This window comes from Orbicella franksi, chromosome 1, assembly GCF_964199315.1.
Source record: "Orbicella franksi chromosome 1, jaOrbFran1.1, whole genome shotgun sequence".
In the NCBI taxonomy this organism is placed as follows: Eukaryota; Metazoa; Cnidaria; class Anthozoa; order Scleractinia; family Merulinidae; genus Orbicella; species Orbicella franksi.
In genome coordinates, this window is record NC_138145.1 from 43,967,788 (window position 1) to 43,983,846 (window position 16,059).

The window sequence follows — 16,059 nt, forward strand, 5'->3', positions numbered from 1 at the left end:
TACATAAACACGGTTTATTGAGACAGCGTTTAATCGCTTAGAAGCAGTTGCAAAATCGCTGTCTTGGTAGCGTTCCCTAAACTACACAGGACGATTAATATTCACCAAGTTGGGGGTCAATATGGCTGTGTACTGACCAAGTTATTTTTTGCGTTTTTCACGAGGGCCAATATACAGCCATCTTGACCGAGCAAGATAGGTCAATAAAGGATCTGTTATATGGGATAGAGAACATCATTTTCTCGCGGGACACAGTGGGTAATCCTGAGCGGTCAAGATTGCGCCATCTTGCCGGCACAGCTACAGGACTGCAGAAGGGCTTACATGCACGGCCCGATACACTTCCTGTAAGACATAAAATATCGTCACAATAACCGCTTCTAACCGCAAAGCTGACTTTTTCATAAAAGGAAAAATAATTTGCCCGCGTTTCTTGGCTTAAACAATAGAACACAATTCAACAGTAAAAATAATTGCTTTTGTATTCGACAGCAAATGCCTTAGTATTTCAGGCGACATATCAACGGCTCATTTTGATATAAGCTTTTATATACTAGATCATAGACAAGTCGCTTTGTTTCTTTTACTTTGTAGTTAGGGTCACGATTTCAATGAGCAAACATTGGTCCTTTGTGTTTGCCATGAGGTCAAATGCATTATGCAGGACAAACGAACTGCCCATCTCTATGATAATAAAACAATAGAAGTGGTGGATAATTATATAGAATAATTACAGCTAGATTATTCTTCCAAGGAAAGAGCTTTTCTGAAACGACTTTTTCATGAGATTTTCAGAAATCGAAAGTCGACAAGACGTCTTGAGATTTCATAAGAACTAGTTCATGCAATCACCCGTCCGTGTATGTAAACGTAGATGTAATTAGCAAAACATACTTTTAGAAAACTTTCGATTGTAGTTACACCTGGAATTCATAGAGTGGTGTCCAGTTCGGGAGGTGATATAAAACGACAACAGCTGTAACAACTTTCTGCCACGGAAAGCAACAGCAAAACCCTCGCTAGTTTACAATTCACCTCGAAGTTTAAAACAAGACACGCTTGACTGGAAAGGATATTTACATATCGATACATATTTGCCAAGAGCGAAGTTTTGACGAGGAATGCAGCATTTTAAAAAAGCGTATTGAAATATGATTGTTCTGTTATTGAAAATCGATATTTCTATACTTATACCCATCTTTGATTAGGGGGGGGGGGGGGGGGACATTTTTGAGCACCGAAAAGGTTCGCAAAAACAGACGAATTTTTAGCAATCGTTTGCAACCAAATTGTTAAAAGCAGGCAAGGTCTTCAACGAAAATAAAAAAAACACAACTTTGACATTTAGATGTCTAATATAGGTTTTATTAGAAAATGTGAAAAATCGGTGTCAGAAATGCTGAATCATGTGTAGTCACCTCTGACAGCAGCCCTCCAATGTCGCATATGTTTACAGTTCGCGTGTTTAGTGTACATTGTTCCTAACAAGAGCCACTCTGAACGCTCGCTTCTTATTCTAAAACTAGGGCACAGAATAAGATCAAAAGAATCACAACTTGTTAAGTCTGGAATGCTTATTAAGTTCCTCGTGAATACTCCAATGATCCTGAGAGAGTCATTTTCTTTCAGTGTGACCTGCTTTACTTCAATGTCCGGGCCGTCGATTGAATTTACCGTCACCGTATGAGACCGCGAAAGTCGTTCGCGACGAATAAAAGACGAGTTTCCAAAAAGACTTCGTCGTCGCTCGTGGAACTCTACCCTTGCTGTAATACCAACAGTGGCGTCGTATAAATCCCTAACTCTTTGAAGCGTTATTGATAAATAATAACTTCTCGTGAAACCTCTTTCTTCTGAAGTGTAAAACTTAGGCACTAAGTGCACTCGTACTGTTTTGCCCAGAGGAAGAATAGTCGGCAATAGGTCGCTGTCTCTCGATACAGAGTTTTCTTCAGAGTTGTCATGTGTAACCTTTGAAGTAGTCAACCCCATTTCGACGATCATTTGTAAGAATTACGCAAGAAATCTTTTCCGCCTCCGGTCTGTGCTACAAAAAATTAGTTCCGAATGGATTCTCGGCCTTTCCAAACGCAATTATTCTTCATTCCAAAGCTGTCGTATATTCCATATATCTTGATTCCTTTGAAGCATGTTTTCGATTGAAAAGATTCAACTCTCTGTCGTCTTACTGCACTTGGCTCTCAGCTTGTATCCATAGCATATAAAGTAAGCGTTGTTCACTTAAAGTTTGTTAAAGCACCTTAGAGATGATGGCACGAACTGGCAATACCTGAAAACTGGCTGTAAGGTCACACTGTGAATCAAAAATGGTAACCCTCTGTGTTTGGTTTTTTTTCTGTTACGGGAGGAAAGTATACAAGCACTTTGCAAGAGAATCCTTGTTTAAAGGTTGCCGACCTGTACTTAGATTTTGTCAAAGATTTTGTAAATAAATGAAAGCGGTAAATCGTGATGAATTTGTTTAATTTAAAAACAATCTTTTGTGACGACATACTTTGCTAATGACAACTAATTAGTTTTTTTTGAATACATTTTCATTTATAAAGTGTTTTTCCGTAATGACGTAGTGTATGTGGAAACTTTTCAAATGCGCACAGGTCAGTTGAGAATAGAAAAAAAAAGAATTAGAAGAAAGAAAGAAAACAGAGAAAAAACGCCACTTTTTGACTGGAGTTAGCTTCTTTCTTTCCTGTCGCCAAGGCAACGAAACCAGGCATCAAGGACATGTAGGTCAGCGGCTTCTTCAGCAAATCCAATATGGCGGCCTCGCAGCTTCGTGCGGCTGGGTTAATCATCTTCCGTAGAAAATGTTTTAGAGGGCCTTTTGAATATCTTCTGCTACAAACATCTTACGGAAAGCATCACTGGACACCGCCAAAGGGTCATGTCGACCCAGGAGAGTCAGACATGGAGACAGCCCTGCGAGAAACCGAGGAAGAATCAGGACTGGAACGAGACAGTTTGGACGTTATGGAAAATATACGGAGAACTTTGAATTATGAAGTGCGAGGAAAACCAAAGACTGTTATTTACTGGCTTGCAGAACTGAAGGATTATGACGTTCCAATAAGGCTTTCCAGGGAACACCGGGATTTCAAGTGGTTGACTGTTGAAAGCGCTTGTGAACTGTTGCATGATACTACAGGAGTAGCTTTGCGAGAAGTGGACCATGAAATAAAGAACGTGAGAGACTTTTATGTCGATACATACTGAGAGATACTGCTCAGAGCACGTGCCATAATATATAAGATTGCATTGATTATCCTGAACATTTTTTATGTAACTAGTTAGTTTATTAACGTTATTTTGTTCTGTTTTTTTGTTTTTTTACTTTTAAACGGTATCAAATGAACACGAAATGATCTTAAGCTTTGCAGTGTCAACAATGTAATTGCATTTTCAGACTGAGAGTCGAGTGCTGTTTTTTCAGACTTTAAAGGCGGTTGCATAAATTTTAACACACCGCAAAGAATTGAGATCCATTAATTGGTGTTTCAGTCGCTTTTCATGCATCATTCACATTAAATTTTGAGCATTTACTACTGGCCACCTCTTTGCGGTGTCCAAGATTTTTCATCTCAACCATGAAGATTCATAAGCTTTACTGTTATGGAAGTCTCCTTACTATGGGCTCTATAAAGTTTACTCAAGGTGTAGAAGACTCAGTTGATGTTAACCAGTAGAAAACAAAAGGATGAAGGAATAAGGAAAACAATAGGTTTGTGAGGTGGTGTTCTACTGTGACGTGACCTCTCTTCGACATCAAGAAGAAGCCTTACTATGGCTTCCTCTTTACATAACACCAGCGAGTGAGTTTGCATCATAATCTAATGATGCACATTCCTGGCATGATTAAAGTTAACTTTGCTTTTTCATTTCCATTGGTTATGTTATAAAACAATATTGATTCATGCCTTCAGCTGTACATCGTCCAGTTATGATACACACAAGAAGTTTGAAGGGTACTCTAGAAGTGTGGCTCTCGGCTGCATCTTGAGCAACTCTTGTACTGTACTGCAAGCAGGCCCTTTCCCTGTGAAGAGCCTACTCACAGGTGTCTATGGTTCTTGAGTGCCCTCCAAACTTCATGTGTGCATTATAAACTCAATGATGCACATTAAAGCACGAAAAAAACAGGCACTCTGAATGGTTCCTAACTATCAGCTTATCAACTGGTTTGTCAGGAGCAGAACATTACTAGAATTGTGCAAATGAGCACAAATTAAAAATGCACAAATTGGAGACAAATGTTCCAACTGAAGATATTATTTTGTACTCTGAAACGACAAAAACAATAGATCTCTTCCTCTGATCACATTGAAGTGCAAAATGCAGTTCACATCTAGTTCCAGTGAAAGAGAAACATTGGCTAGTAGATTTCATTATGAAGTTAGTGTGTGGTATGGCTGTTGATTTGCACTTGTCATTAAAACTTTGTGTTTTGACTCACTCTACAGTCAAACCAAATACCTTAAGACTCAAAAGATATACAGCAATAGTGCACACTAACTTGTCTGATGAGAAAAATGTGGTCTGGAATGTTAACAAGTCAACAAAAAAAAACACCTTGATTACTAGAATCAATATACTTTGATTAATAATCAATAACAATAACGTTTGGCATCTTTATTGCCTTGTAATAATGACACTCATTTTTCACATCATTGGCACAAGGTGTTCAGAAGCTGATCCTGCCCTGCTCAGAGAATTGGGAGGAAGGAGGTTGGATGCTCTGTGGGATTTAATAAGTTATGGTTCTCATGCATCAACATCTCCATAAAGGTTTTAATGGATGTTTTGCTTTAATTCAGGCAAATGCAGGAAGTTGATAAGTAGCCAGTACAAAACTTGATATGATACATTGGCAGACAGGGAACGCACTGACAGAGAAACCATTAAAGATATAAGCGATAACACGGATTTTATTTTCAAATAAGTACATGTCACGCATTTCAGTTCAATATTAAATACTGTTTTTCACATAAAATTCTATTTTAAATTGAATTTTAAAACAAGACAAAAATACCACACATTGGGAATCTTGATTTCTTGAACCCTCATTTTTTCAAACCTTCCAATAACTTGAACTAAAAGTCATTCCCTCTCTTCAGTCGAACACTGTAATTTTACCCCCGATTGTTCAAACTCTCCGATTTTTCAAACCAATTTTTGTTTCCCTTGGAGGTTCAAAAAATTGGGATTCCACTGTAGTCTGCTAATTAAGACCTGTCCACTTTTCATTCGTCTTTAACACTGGTGTCCTTGATAACAGTCACTGAGCAGTATATTTTGATAGCTTTTCTCGTAGAGATTCTATACAAGCCACCTTCCTGGTCAAAATATCATCAAGCTGTGTCATATAGTCTTTAAAATGCTGCAGGTGTAAAATAATAACCTTAACTTTAGATTCTTGAATGTGTGAAAATACGTAGACCCCATTTTTGCATACAAGAGGCACAAGTTAAAATATATTTCTCCCTGGATGGAATGTTAGTCTCTCAATTGATCCCTCTGTCAATGCAATCCCCAACATCAAAGTGGCTAGTACCCATTTATACACCTGGGTGGAGAGAGGTACCATGAGAATAGTGTCTCTCCCAGGAATACAATACAAAGACCCTGATCAGAGCTCAAGCCTACAATACTTGTTCCACAGTCCAGTGTAACAGCTCACACAAGAAACAATCAATTAGAACCATGAAGCATAGCATCGTAGCTTGAACTTGAGACCTCCAGATTACAAAGTGAAGTCTGCATTTGACCAAGTGGTCCATACTGGCAGAGCTTATCCCAGTGTTTCTGCAGCGTGAATCAACTAGGAGTATTTCTACTCCCCCCCGGGATGAGATGCTACTCCATTGCAGGGTTACCCCTCAACATTAAATTCACTGCTTCCCATTTATACAGCTGGGTAAAGAGAGGCACTGTGAGAGTTAAGTGTCTTGCCCAAGAACACAACACAATGATTCCAGCCAGGGCTCAAACCCAAAACTGCTCAATCTGGAGTCCAGTACATTAACCACAATTAGGCCACAGCACCTCCCAGATTACAAGAGCTGTGCCCTAACCAATATGCACTACCATCTTACCTTCTGTCCATTGTTGATTTGTTTTAAAAGCACCATCTCTTCATGACATAATCCTGTTACCATGGCAAGTTGTGTGTGATGAGAAGCCACAAACTGTTCTTGATCAAGACTTAAATATGATCCATCACTTTCCACTGACTCAGCAGTTGGTAGATGAACACGATCTCTGAAAGCAGGCAGATTAAAAATGTTCAATCAGCAGTAATGTTATGGTCAAAACTTTGTGATAGTCATTTTATTTTTACATCCTAGCATTGGTTAATTGAGGAACTGATGTTGTCTAATCATACTTGGTTGGTTTTAGCCTGTGAACAGGCTCCGGCTGGAAGGGTCTGACCGTGGCTGGAAGGGTCTGACCTTGGCTAGAAGGGCCAAGAAGGAACTGGCTGAGAGTGAAATGGCCGAGGGGGGAAGGAGGTGGGGATTCTCTTTCTTTCCGCTTTCTCTTCGCCACCTCCTTGTCTAGAGAGCCTGTTCACAGGCTAGGTTAGTTTCTGAGCTTAATTAATTATTCAATAATTCAACTAATTAATTGTTTGATTAATTAATTTATTCATAATTGATCAAGAACACATTAATGTTGTCTAAATTTTTTTAAACTGTAAGAAATCTGAGGTACATGTACCTGGTTCATTCTGCACAGAACGTATTGCACACAGTCCACACCAACGTTATATCACTACCCAGCCTTCTTGGTAAGTCAATACATTACTGAGTGACATTATCCCAACCCCATTCTAACAAACTCTGATAAATGACAAACGACTGGCTATAAGCAGGACCATACTATAATAAGCACTGAATAGATTCCTCAATATTTGCAAATACCTAGCTGGCCTGTAATTTCCACTCGTTGTCAGCGACAAATAATGAGGAACATGATTCACACCCTGATTTCTCTGAGGTTCAATAACTTTAGGTTCTTCCATGAATGAATTTCCTTTATTAAACAGCTTTGCTAGTCTTGTTTTGATTCCATCACCATAGCGATTGTTTCTTGATGGCGGGGAAGGTTCCTTTGATTTCTTGTCAGAAGATGATGATCTGCCGATATTTCCAAGCTGTCCATCACCCTGTCTAAGAGCAGAAACTGTCCAAGCTTCTTCTGATAGTATATCATCAGTGCCTGCTCTAGATCTTGTTACAACCAACACCTCAGCTGTACTTTGGTGATCGTTATCTTCCTGAACAACAATTTTGGGTTTTTCTTCAGGCACACTTTCAGTTAAAAAGTTTGAATTCATCTGTGAGGCATTCCCAGCCTTATGTTTTGAATTTGGTTTCCTCAACCTGCCTGGTGTTCCATTTGCTGCTCCACAATTTTTTACTGAGACCACTTCTGGTGAAGTGTGCGGCCTTCGCACCTGAGGGGGTACTGCTAGTCTTTTCTTGGCATTCATAGTGCTACTAGTATTACTAGAAGCATTTACAAATCCAGAGGCTTTCCCTATGTGGCTTTTTGCTATAGAATCTTTACTTAAAGGGGAAGATGATGTAGTTGTAAATGATGTCTTAGATCTTGAGGTTTCATTAGGTTCACCGTCTACAACTTTCAGCTTTCTTGGTGAGCTTCTCAGTTGACCCAAGGTAGTACCAACTTTTACAGGCTGAAAAACAAATATATAAATTACACACAGTTTAGAATATTAACTTCTATACACTTAATTGTCACAAAAGGGGCAGGGAAAATGTTTAGTGATCTTGACTTAGTCTGCATGCAGATGTATCATTTTTGTGCAGGGGGGGGGAGGGGTGGTGGTTATAAATTTTCTAAGTATTAACTGCCATTTGATAGAGCAGGGATTTTTTATAAAGGAACATTCAACAACCAAGGACATGTTTAATTTTCTTATTGACAGAAGTACATGCAACGGTAAGAGAATAAATGGCAGCAGCAATTGTGTAATTCTAACATCAGTCTTATCGCCTTGTGCAAGTGGTAATAATAATTGTATTATTCATGAAGGCAATATCAAAATAATTAGACATGTATATATATGGTTTAAGAACTGAGATTTAAATATACAGCTGTACCAAGGGGTATTAAAATATAGCTTAAATAACAGTATTGAACAGTTAATAATTATAATGATGATAAACCAGATACAATAACATTACTGACAGTGGTTGATCATGAATTACCTGTATTTCCAATCTGGGTAATCCACTAGTCTTGTTATTAACAGATTGTAACCTGTCTGTCTCAGTAATGGTTGTAGGGACAGTCAGTGGTCGAGGGGTGGGTGTTACAGGAGCGTCCTTTTTTAACTCTTTCACCCTAAAATTGTAAAGATCTGGTTGGCTGACTTTTCACATGAAACTTTATTTATTTTCGCCCATGAATACCTGGTAGTGTATAATTTGTGTCAGTTTAATGTAAGTTGTATCACTTGTAACTACAAATGCTGCAAGCTATAATATTGTCCCACGTTGGCCTAACTCTGAACCTAAACATTTTTTCTGTTTTCTTAAAATAATTTTTGCCTGGTACTTATAAAAACACTTTTACATCCATTTTTTATTGGTTCAAGAACAAAATCAAAGGTCAAGAGACAGTATTTTGAAATGGGTACTTTTGAAGCAGCTGGCTCACCTATCAGCATATCGTAGAGTGTTGAGGGTGTTTTCGCTGCAGGATTTGTTGGGTGAAATATTGGCAATCATACATGTTTGACAGTTTCCAACAAATGAATCTTTCAGAACCTGAAAAATACAATGTAGATTTAAGATGTAGAAAACAAACCATGTTTATTACAATTTAAGTTCTGTTGAATTCAAAAACCATGGACCGGAATTGCCTTAACTTTTGTATTTGCATACCTGTGTAAGTTTGCTCTGTCGAAATGGGGTGTGTCTTGAATCCAAGTCAAGAGCTCGAATACATTCCTTTAACTAAAGATGAAAAAGTTCCATGATATTAAATATTAACAAGGCTATAGATTTAAGAATCTAATAGAACCACCTTTGGAGGGCCAAGCACTTTATAAACACAGAATGTGATTTTCAAAACTACACTTATATCTTTGCTATCAAATGTTCCATGAGTATAAAATTGCCATTTTGGTCTCTGTGTTGAAAATCCTTCAGATCATAAAAAGCCAAGTTCTTGTTTATTAAATACAGCAAGAAATTAGTCATTGAGCTGAGTGCTACATACTGCTAACAGACTCTGATTGATTTCAGCTCCTTCCACACGGGTCTGCTTGTCTGTGTCAGTGACATCTGCTGCACGCTCACATCCAGCCAAGTCAATGAAAGAAAATCTGTCCATAAATGGAAGTACATGTAAATTAAGAAGTTAACTAATCATACATTGAAGCATATAAACAGTTACTAAGGACACTTATCTTGAAGGAGCATTTCATTTTAAGTTATAAGTCCATAAAATTGAGAATTGACTTGAAGGTTCCTGCTGTATATGTTCTCACGAGCTGACGCACTGAACGATAATATAATTACAGTTACTGTAGAAATCAGCTAACAACCACATCATTTACAAGTAAGTAATGAGTTGTGACATTGAAAATATTGCCAAACAGTCAATATTACCTCCCGAAATGATCTCCAGTATTTACCATCTTCACTTCCAGTTGTAGAATTGCATGTGATCGTGATGAGTCAGCATTAACTCCTGTAGCACCAGTGCTCCTTACACCTCCGCCGTATTCTATAACCTGTATACAAATAAGTGAAATATGTCATACATCTGGAACAAGTTGAAACAGAAGTCATGATAAAGAACTTTTACTCAGCACTTCTGCATTATCTATGCCAACCCTTCTGAATTATCCCGGCCAGACCAAATCTCACAGTCTCCTGTATGGGTCAGGAAATCTCCCAGATAGGAAGAATAATGTTGAAAATACAACACATATGTCACACTTATTTTGGCTGACTTGGGGGCATTTTGCTGGATATTTGACACATTTACATTAATTTAATTTGGTTGAAATTACCAGCAGAACTCATTTTTGACTACATTTTTAGAGGCTGAGAAGAGGCAATCTCTAAGACTTCAATAGTTTCAAGCTGGCATCTTTGATGCAGTCAACATTAAAAGTGACAGTTCCAACTCACAAATACAAATTTTGATTTTGAGAAATAAAGCTAACTCTTGGATTAAAGAAAACAACTGAAAGCAACCAGATTGGCATATTTCACTTAGCATCTTTCAAGTGGTGAAAATCTACTCTACATGCAGGTACATATACCTCCATCAGTTCTTCTACATTGTGTACACGCTGTTCAGTTAACCCAGCAATACAGACTTGGTGGTTACCATCCTCCCTGGCAAATAACCTATATCAAAAGGACAAAGCTCTTAAAAATTTAAAGAAAAGACAGGGTGTAGATGTGAACAAATTTTAGGACTTGCTGTTTGGGCAAGCTATTAAACTATGATGTACTAGTCAAAAATTTATTCTAACCAGCCCCCTACCCCCAAATTTTCTTACTAGCATGATTGACTTATTTTAAATATTTGAACATCTAATACTGAGAATTTCATCTCTAACAACATTGTTTTTTTATTAATGTTTTTAGCAGGAGGGCAACCGGTTTTCACAGGTGGGCAAAACTTTTTGAACTGAACATCTTTGCAAGAAACACTTTCCTCAAGATAATCAAACCAGGCGGGCAAACTCAACTTCACAACCGCTTAATTTGCCTGGTGCCTGGTCCTTAATGGAACCCTCGTCTAACAGTACTTTCTAATTTGAATTTCCCTTGACATTTTCCCAAAAACCTTCATGTGCCCAACAGGCAAGAAAAGGACAAAAGCCATTAGCTTACTACTGGTGGTGTGGACTTGAGATTGTAGTCTTATTATTTTATAAATAAATACCAGCTTATTTTAAATTCAATCAAATATTAAATCAAAACTGGCAAAGATTTAAATTTGAATTTATTCTAAGTTAATCATTCCTCGAGTCTTCATTCCTTACTATGCAGGCCTGACAAAAAAATGACTCTCAAGAGTTACTAGCTCGATTTTGATCATTGTTTTTTCAGTGGAAATGAGCAGATTGAGCCACATGTTTGTCAGCTAGCTAGAGGTGCAATTCAAGTGGAAGTCCGATATTTCTTAACTTCCACTAAGAACTGTCCAGGGTCACTCATTTCCGAACTGCCCATCAAGGGGAACAAAGACTCTAGGTACAAAGGTTGCATATTGGTTAAAATCAGATATTGCACCTTGCTCTCCCATTTAAAAGGTCAAACAGCTGTCCACAGTAAATCTCGTAAAAACTGATCCACAGACCAAGCCCTTCACCGTGTGTTCCATTATGTAAGATGGTAAATATTTCATTGGCAGCGAGTATGTAGATTCCTTGTACCTCCTCATTACCAAGCATTGTGAAAGTCTTACCACTTCCAGTGCAACCATAAGCAAAACATGTTGCCTTACCCCTGAGAAAAAATAATTATTTTAAAATTAAAACATCCACCTGAATTTACATGTACTCCTAGTTCACCGCCACTTTTTTTGTCTCTTTACCCACACCCTACTCCCTTGCATTCGTACTTCTTCATTCCTAGGCAGTTTTTATTTTTTCTTGTCCTCTTAATGACCTTAAGAGAAAACAGAGGGTCTGCAACCAGACTAGGCTGAACTTTGATGGCCAAAATGTCAAAGCTCTCCATTTTTATTTACTCAATAACATCTTCAGTTGGGAGTGATTTTTCAAGAGAAGTGTTGTCTACCTTTTCCTATACTGTCATAGTACAAAAGAAGTCTTTGTTTTATTCGAGCTGAGAAAATTAAAAAGATATTGCAGTTATACCTCCCAACTCAAACACATTTCCCTATTGGAGGAGAACATGTCTCACGTCATGGGTCAAAACTCTAAATAAACACTAACTCCCTAGGGAAACAACAACTTGAACTTTCAATTCGCACGTGATCAGGTTGTACCTCTTGAAAATGTGGCAAGTTTGTGCCACCAGGCCTCAAGCAAATAATTTTTTTGTAGTTTGATCCATTTTTGATTTGAGAGTTACATGTGTAACTTACAAAACACTTAATGACTGGCTCCACAGGAAACAGTGAGTTATGTTTCCCCAAGACCCTCAATGTTTCCCTTGGATACGCGTCATTAAGTGCTAAATTGATTACTCTCTTAAGTATCAATTCTTGAATTAATAGAATTTAAAACTGAATATTCACCTGTTGAATACTGTCTTGATGAGTGGTCGAGCAGTTCTCTCATAAACATCCCTGTTATGACAACCTTCATCAAAAGCTTCATCAAACACAAACTGATACTTAAACAAACAGCAATAACAATGGTTACTACATTGTATATTAAATAACTAAAAACGTTCAAAATGTTCAACTGTTATCATGACCAACATGACAAATAAAGATGTCACTGGAGTGTAAAAATAATTAAACCTTTTGAGTGTATTTTGTCAAGTCCACAGCAACTTTTGGAACTGTAAGTTCAATTGTAGTACTTGATGTAACTGTGACCACATCTTCCTCATCGGCATTCAATTCAGCCTGGCTCAGTGGTCGTTTGCGGACACACACTTGAATACGCGATGGACCAAGCTCTGATGTCGAATGGTGTCTTTTGATTGGTGTTGACTGTTTGGGCTTGTTGCTAGGAACTCCATAGTTGTAAAATCCTGCTGTGTTTATAGATTCTTCTGATCTAAAAAAAAAACAGGATCAAATGATGAGAAAGTAGACAAATAGTAAAATGTCAGACTTGCTGAGATGTCGAGATTACTGTTTGAGAATCCAAGAGTGCTGACCTCTAGACAGAAACTTACGAAACACACAAAAAATGAGACTTTGTGCGTCATCTCAAAGGATTCAAACATTTCAAGATGGGATCAAAAGTTTGCAAGACTTACTTATTACTTATTGTCTACATGTAAGTACAATATTTGCCACCCTTAATAAGGGGCATCAGGGACAGAAAATTCTTCACAGGTTGTCTGTACAGAATAGGGCTGGAGATTGGACAGGAAGTAGATTAGTTGAGAAGAAAAGCACTGGACATTACCTCCTTCTACCCCACACCCCTACCCCCCGCCCACAATTCTGCCTACAGTGTATAGTCTTTGCAAGCAGCAAGTCAAGATTAGGGCTTCTGAGCCCAAGTCCATACTGCACCATACAGTAATTTACTTTCCTAAAGAATATGCCACTCTTCTATGAGGATACATGACAGTGCTTTTGCCAAGTGACAAGAGATAATGTTGTAAGGAGTTTTGACATTGACCTCAGAGCTGTTAAATATATACCTTGAGATAGAAGACAACTTTGTAGTTCCAGAGGTCTTTTCTTGTGTTTTTGATTTTATCTTGACAGCAACTGGACTGTTTTCTGTGGCTTCTAGTGGTCTCTTTGCACCCGACTTCTTGTCTGAAATTAAAAAACATTCGTTGAACACGTTTGTGGAATTATCCAATCTTGAGTAGTGTAAAATGTTATACTTTAAATCAATCATTTACCCTGAAATTTTTTACTGTTATTTGTTTGTTTCATATCATGACAGTACAATGCTGATGAAACAAAAAGGGAGGTTATTTTGGTGTGAGCTCCTCACCCTTCTGGAAATTCCTGAGACCTTCACCCCATCAGAATTTCTAATGACTTTCCACAGGGTGGGTATGGATAGTTTTCTTCCAAACCCCCTAAGAAAAGTCCAAGACATTGTGCGACATCAGAGAGCAACCTTTTCAAAATGAGTCAATAGTAGTCAATGCAAATGCTGGAAACTTTCCTCAACAGGGATGGGAGGTGAAGAAATGGGAGAGGAGGGGGGGATAGGAGAGGATGGGGAATGGGAAGGAAGGGGAAATGGGAGGGGAAGGGAGGGGAAATGAAAGGGGAAATAGGACAAAGGGGGTATAGGAGTGGAGGGGGGTGGATCCAATTAAAGTGCATACATACAGAGAGTTATACCGGGCAACATAGTATTAGACCATCACTTTAAGTTTATATATTAACTGTTAATACCTTTTTCCTTCACTGCTGAACCCTCAAGCTGTAACAAGCCATCCTTGTTCGTCCCACTGCGCAGTTGTCTCTCGCTGGATTGGGGTTGCATTGTTTTTATCGTTTGAATCAATAAGAACAGATTCTGCCGGTCCGCCATTGATGAAATTCCCAAGGAGGGATAATCTTGCATGGTAAGCGACAGCAAGCCACCAACGTCCACAATCCCACGCTGTAAAAACTTTTCATGGTACTTCTCCAAAGAGACTTGTTGAAGACAGTCGTGTAACGTCAAATTACTTGTCATAATGTCTGAAAAAATTATTTAATAATCACACTTCTGCACCGTCGACCTTCCCGGTCGATCTCGACCATAGCTACGGAAATTTACCGATCTTTCCATTTTCGTACTTTTGATTATCAAACCAAGACTGAATTACTTGTCCTTTAGAAAAAAATCACATTTTTGCAGTCAATATTCGTCCGTTTCCAGGTAAACAAAGTTTTTCCCGCGCACCTGTTTACAGTCCACCATGTTGTTTTCATCTTAACGTTACTGACCACCAAGCACCGTTGGCGCTTCTTAAAGGGAGTTTCGAACCCAGATCTCTATGAGGTTACCTTCTCTCGCGCACAAAAGCACGCGCGCTTCTCGCCTCTTGTTTACGTCACAGTGTGAGAGAACAGCCTTTGATCAGGTGTTTTTTGTTTTTTTTTTAAGAGCCGTATTTTCTTAGATGAAAACATGACGAAACAAGGACCTTGAGGTGGGAGATACTTGTCGCTCGTAAAGCTGATTACAAAAGGTAAGGATGTTTTTGTCAGTTGCAATAGTATTTTTGTTGTTGTTGTTGCCGATCAAAGACTTGGAATCCGTATTCCGTAGTGGGATGTTATGCCCTAAGCTTGTTTAGAAAACCAAATTTAATGTTCAAAAGGGTACTCATACGAGTGTCTTTTGTTGTGCTTAAGGGCTAAAGTAGTGAATTTAATTAATTTCTTCGCCTATACTCAGAACTTTCCGCACAGAAAGAAAAGATATGGTACTTTTTTAGCACGACTGGTGAATACCGTTAAACGTCGTTCTCGTCAAGTGGTCAAGATATTTCCCGTGAAGTTTTCACTGGCCCTTTTTCTGCGTGGTTTAATTTTCATAAGATGAAAACAATTTTAACAAGAAATTAAACAATAAAAGATGTTTAAACAAATTAAACACTCTAAAACTCTATGGAAAACTCTGATAACCAACGATGTTTTGGCGCTGCTTCGATTATCAAGTCAAGAAACCAAAAGTTAAAACATGAATATAAAAAAGTATGAAACAATACATGAAATATTTGTGGGTCCTACGTCACGTTTTGCGCATCCTGAAAAGTTTAGCCTAAATTTTTCAAGTTCGTCGTTTGTAATCCGCGTCAATCAGTCTTCTCCATCCTTAACCGTCGTTGTTTCTTTATGGTTTATTATTATCCCTCTAGTGTTTTTCTGTCTTAGTCAACTACTACTTTGAAGTTTCCCCCAGTTTAAAAGCAATTTCGAACGTGGCCAAAATAACTGAAATTACTGTGACTGAGCTCCTTGAAGAACGTAATTGTGGTCGCAGTTATCTCTTATTTTGTTCCAGAAATGACTGTTTTCCTTGTAGTTATCTCCACTCTTCTTAATGTAGGTATGGCGAGCTCTTTGATTGATCGTGGACACTGGTTTGCGCTATTTTGGTTTCACAAGAGACACGGCCCTGGAGTACTTTAATAAATACGCGTGGGACGATACAGACCTTGCCAAGAAGGAGGTGAGAAAATAGCTCTAAGTCTATACTGACAGCAACAAATTTCCACTTTTTTACCAAGTGAGCATTACACTTGAACCCCTTCCATTCATTTGTAGCCCGCGAGAGTTGAAAAAAAAAATGGCCCAGCAATTCACAACTCTTTACTAAAAGTACAATCAACGACTCGAAGCGAGAAGGGAGGGAGAGGAGGTTATATTTTTTGTGGT

General features: G+C 38.3%; 3 protein-coding genes across 3 annotated transcripts; 1 reads left to right on the top strand and 2 right to left on the bottom strand.

The window, feature by feature from the left end:
• Window positions 1-693: 693 nt before the first annotated feature.
• Window positions 694-2,007, bottom strand: LOC145463494 (uncharacterized). Its single transcript, XM_081447246.1, has one exon. It carries the CDS (start codon window positions 2,002-2,004, stop codon window positions 1,405-1,407), a length of 600 nt encoding a protein of 199 aa, XP_081303372.1. The 5' UTR covers window positions 2,005-2,007; the 3' UTR covers window positions 694-1,404.
• A 759-nt stretch (window positions 2,008-2,766) lies between these two features.
• LOC145463513 (bis(5'-nucleosyl)-tetraphosphatase [asymmetrical]-like) lies at window positions 2,767-3,556 on the top strand. The gene has a single exon (XM_081447267.1). It carries the CDS (start codon window positions 2,779-2,781, stop codon window positions 3,232-3,234), a length of 456 nt encoding a protein of 151 aa, XP_081303393.1. The 5' UTR covers window positions 2,767-2,778; the 3' UTR covers window positions 3,235-3,556.
• A 1,374-nt stretch (window positions 3,557-4,930) lies between these two features.
• LOC145463333 (kinesin-like protein KIN-13) lies at window positions 4,931-14,752 on the bottom strand. The gene is made up of 14 exons (XM_081447087.1): window positions 14,083-14,752; window positions 13,365-13,485; window positions 12,505-12,766; window positions 12,277-12,374; window positions 11,304-11,519; window positions 10,322-10,409; window positions 9,660-9,784; window positions 9,268-9,373; window positions 8,931-9,002; window positions 8,704-8,813; window positions 8,253-8,388; window positions 6,939-7,717; window positions 6,111-6,276; window positions 4,931-5,395 (listed from the first exon to the last, which is right to left on the bottom strand). Exons 1-14 carry the CDS (start codon window positions 14,366-14,368, stop codon window positions 5,294-5,296), a joined length of 2,667 nt encoding a protein of 888 aa, XP_081303213.1. The 5' UTR covers window positions 14,369-14,752; the 3' UTR covers window positions 4,931-5,293.
• Between the last annotated feature and the right edge of the window lie 1,307 nt (window positions 14,753-16,059).

What these genes read in the sequence shown, in the direction of transcription:
- LOC145463494 (XM_081447246.1), bottom strand. Translation starts at nt 2,004, where the DNA reads ATGATCGTCGAAATGGGGTTGACTACTTCAAAGGTTACACATGACAAC.
- LOC145463513 (XM_081447267.1), top strand. Translation starts at nt 2,779, where the DNA reads ATGGCGGCCTCGCAGCTTCGTGCGGCTGGGTTAATCATCTTCCGTAGA.
- LOC145463333 (XM_081447087.1), bottom strand. Translation starts at nt 14,368, where the DNA reads ATGACAAGTAATTTGACGTTACACGACTGTCTTCAACAAGTCTCTTTG. An exon ending in GACAGAGCAAACTTACACAG is followed by an intron (nt 8,814 to 8,930) that starts GTATGCAAATAC and finishes TGTATTTTTCAG; the next exon opens with GTTCTGAAAGATTCATTTGT. An exon ending in AAATCAACAATGGACAGAAG is followed by an intron (nt 5,396 to 6,110) that starts GTAAGATGGTAG and finishes TTACACCTGCAG; the next exon opens with CATTTTAAAGACTATATGAC.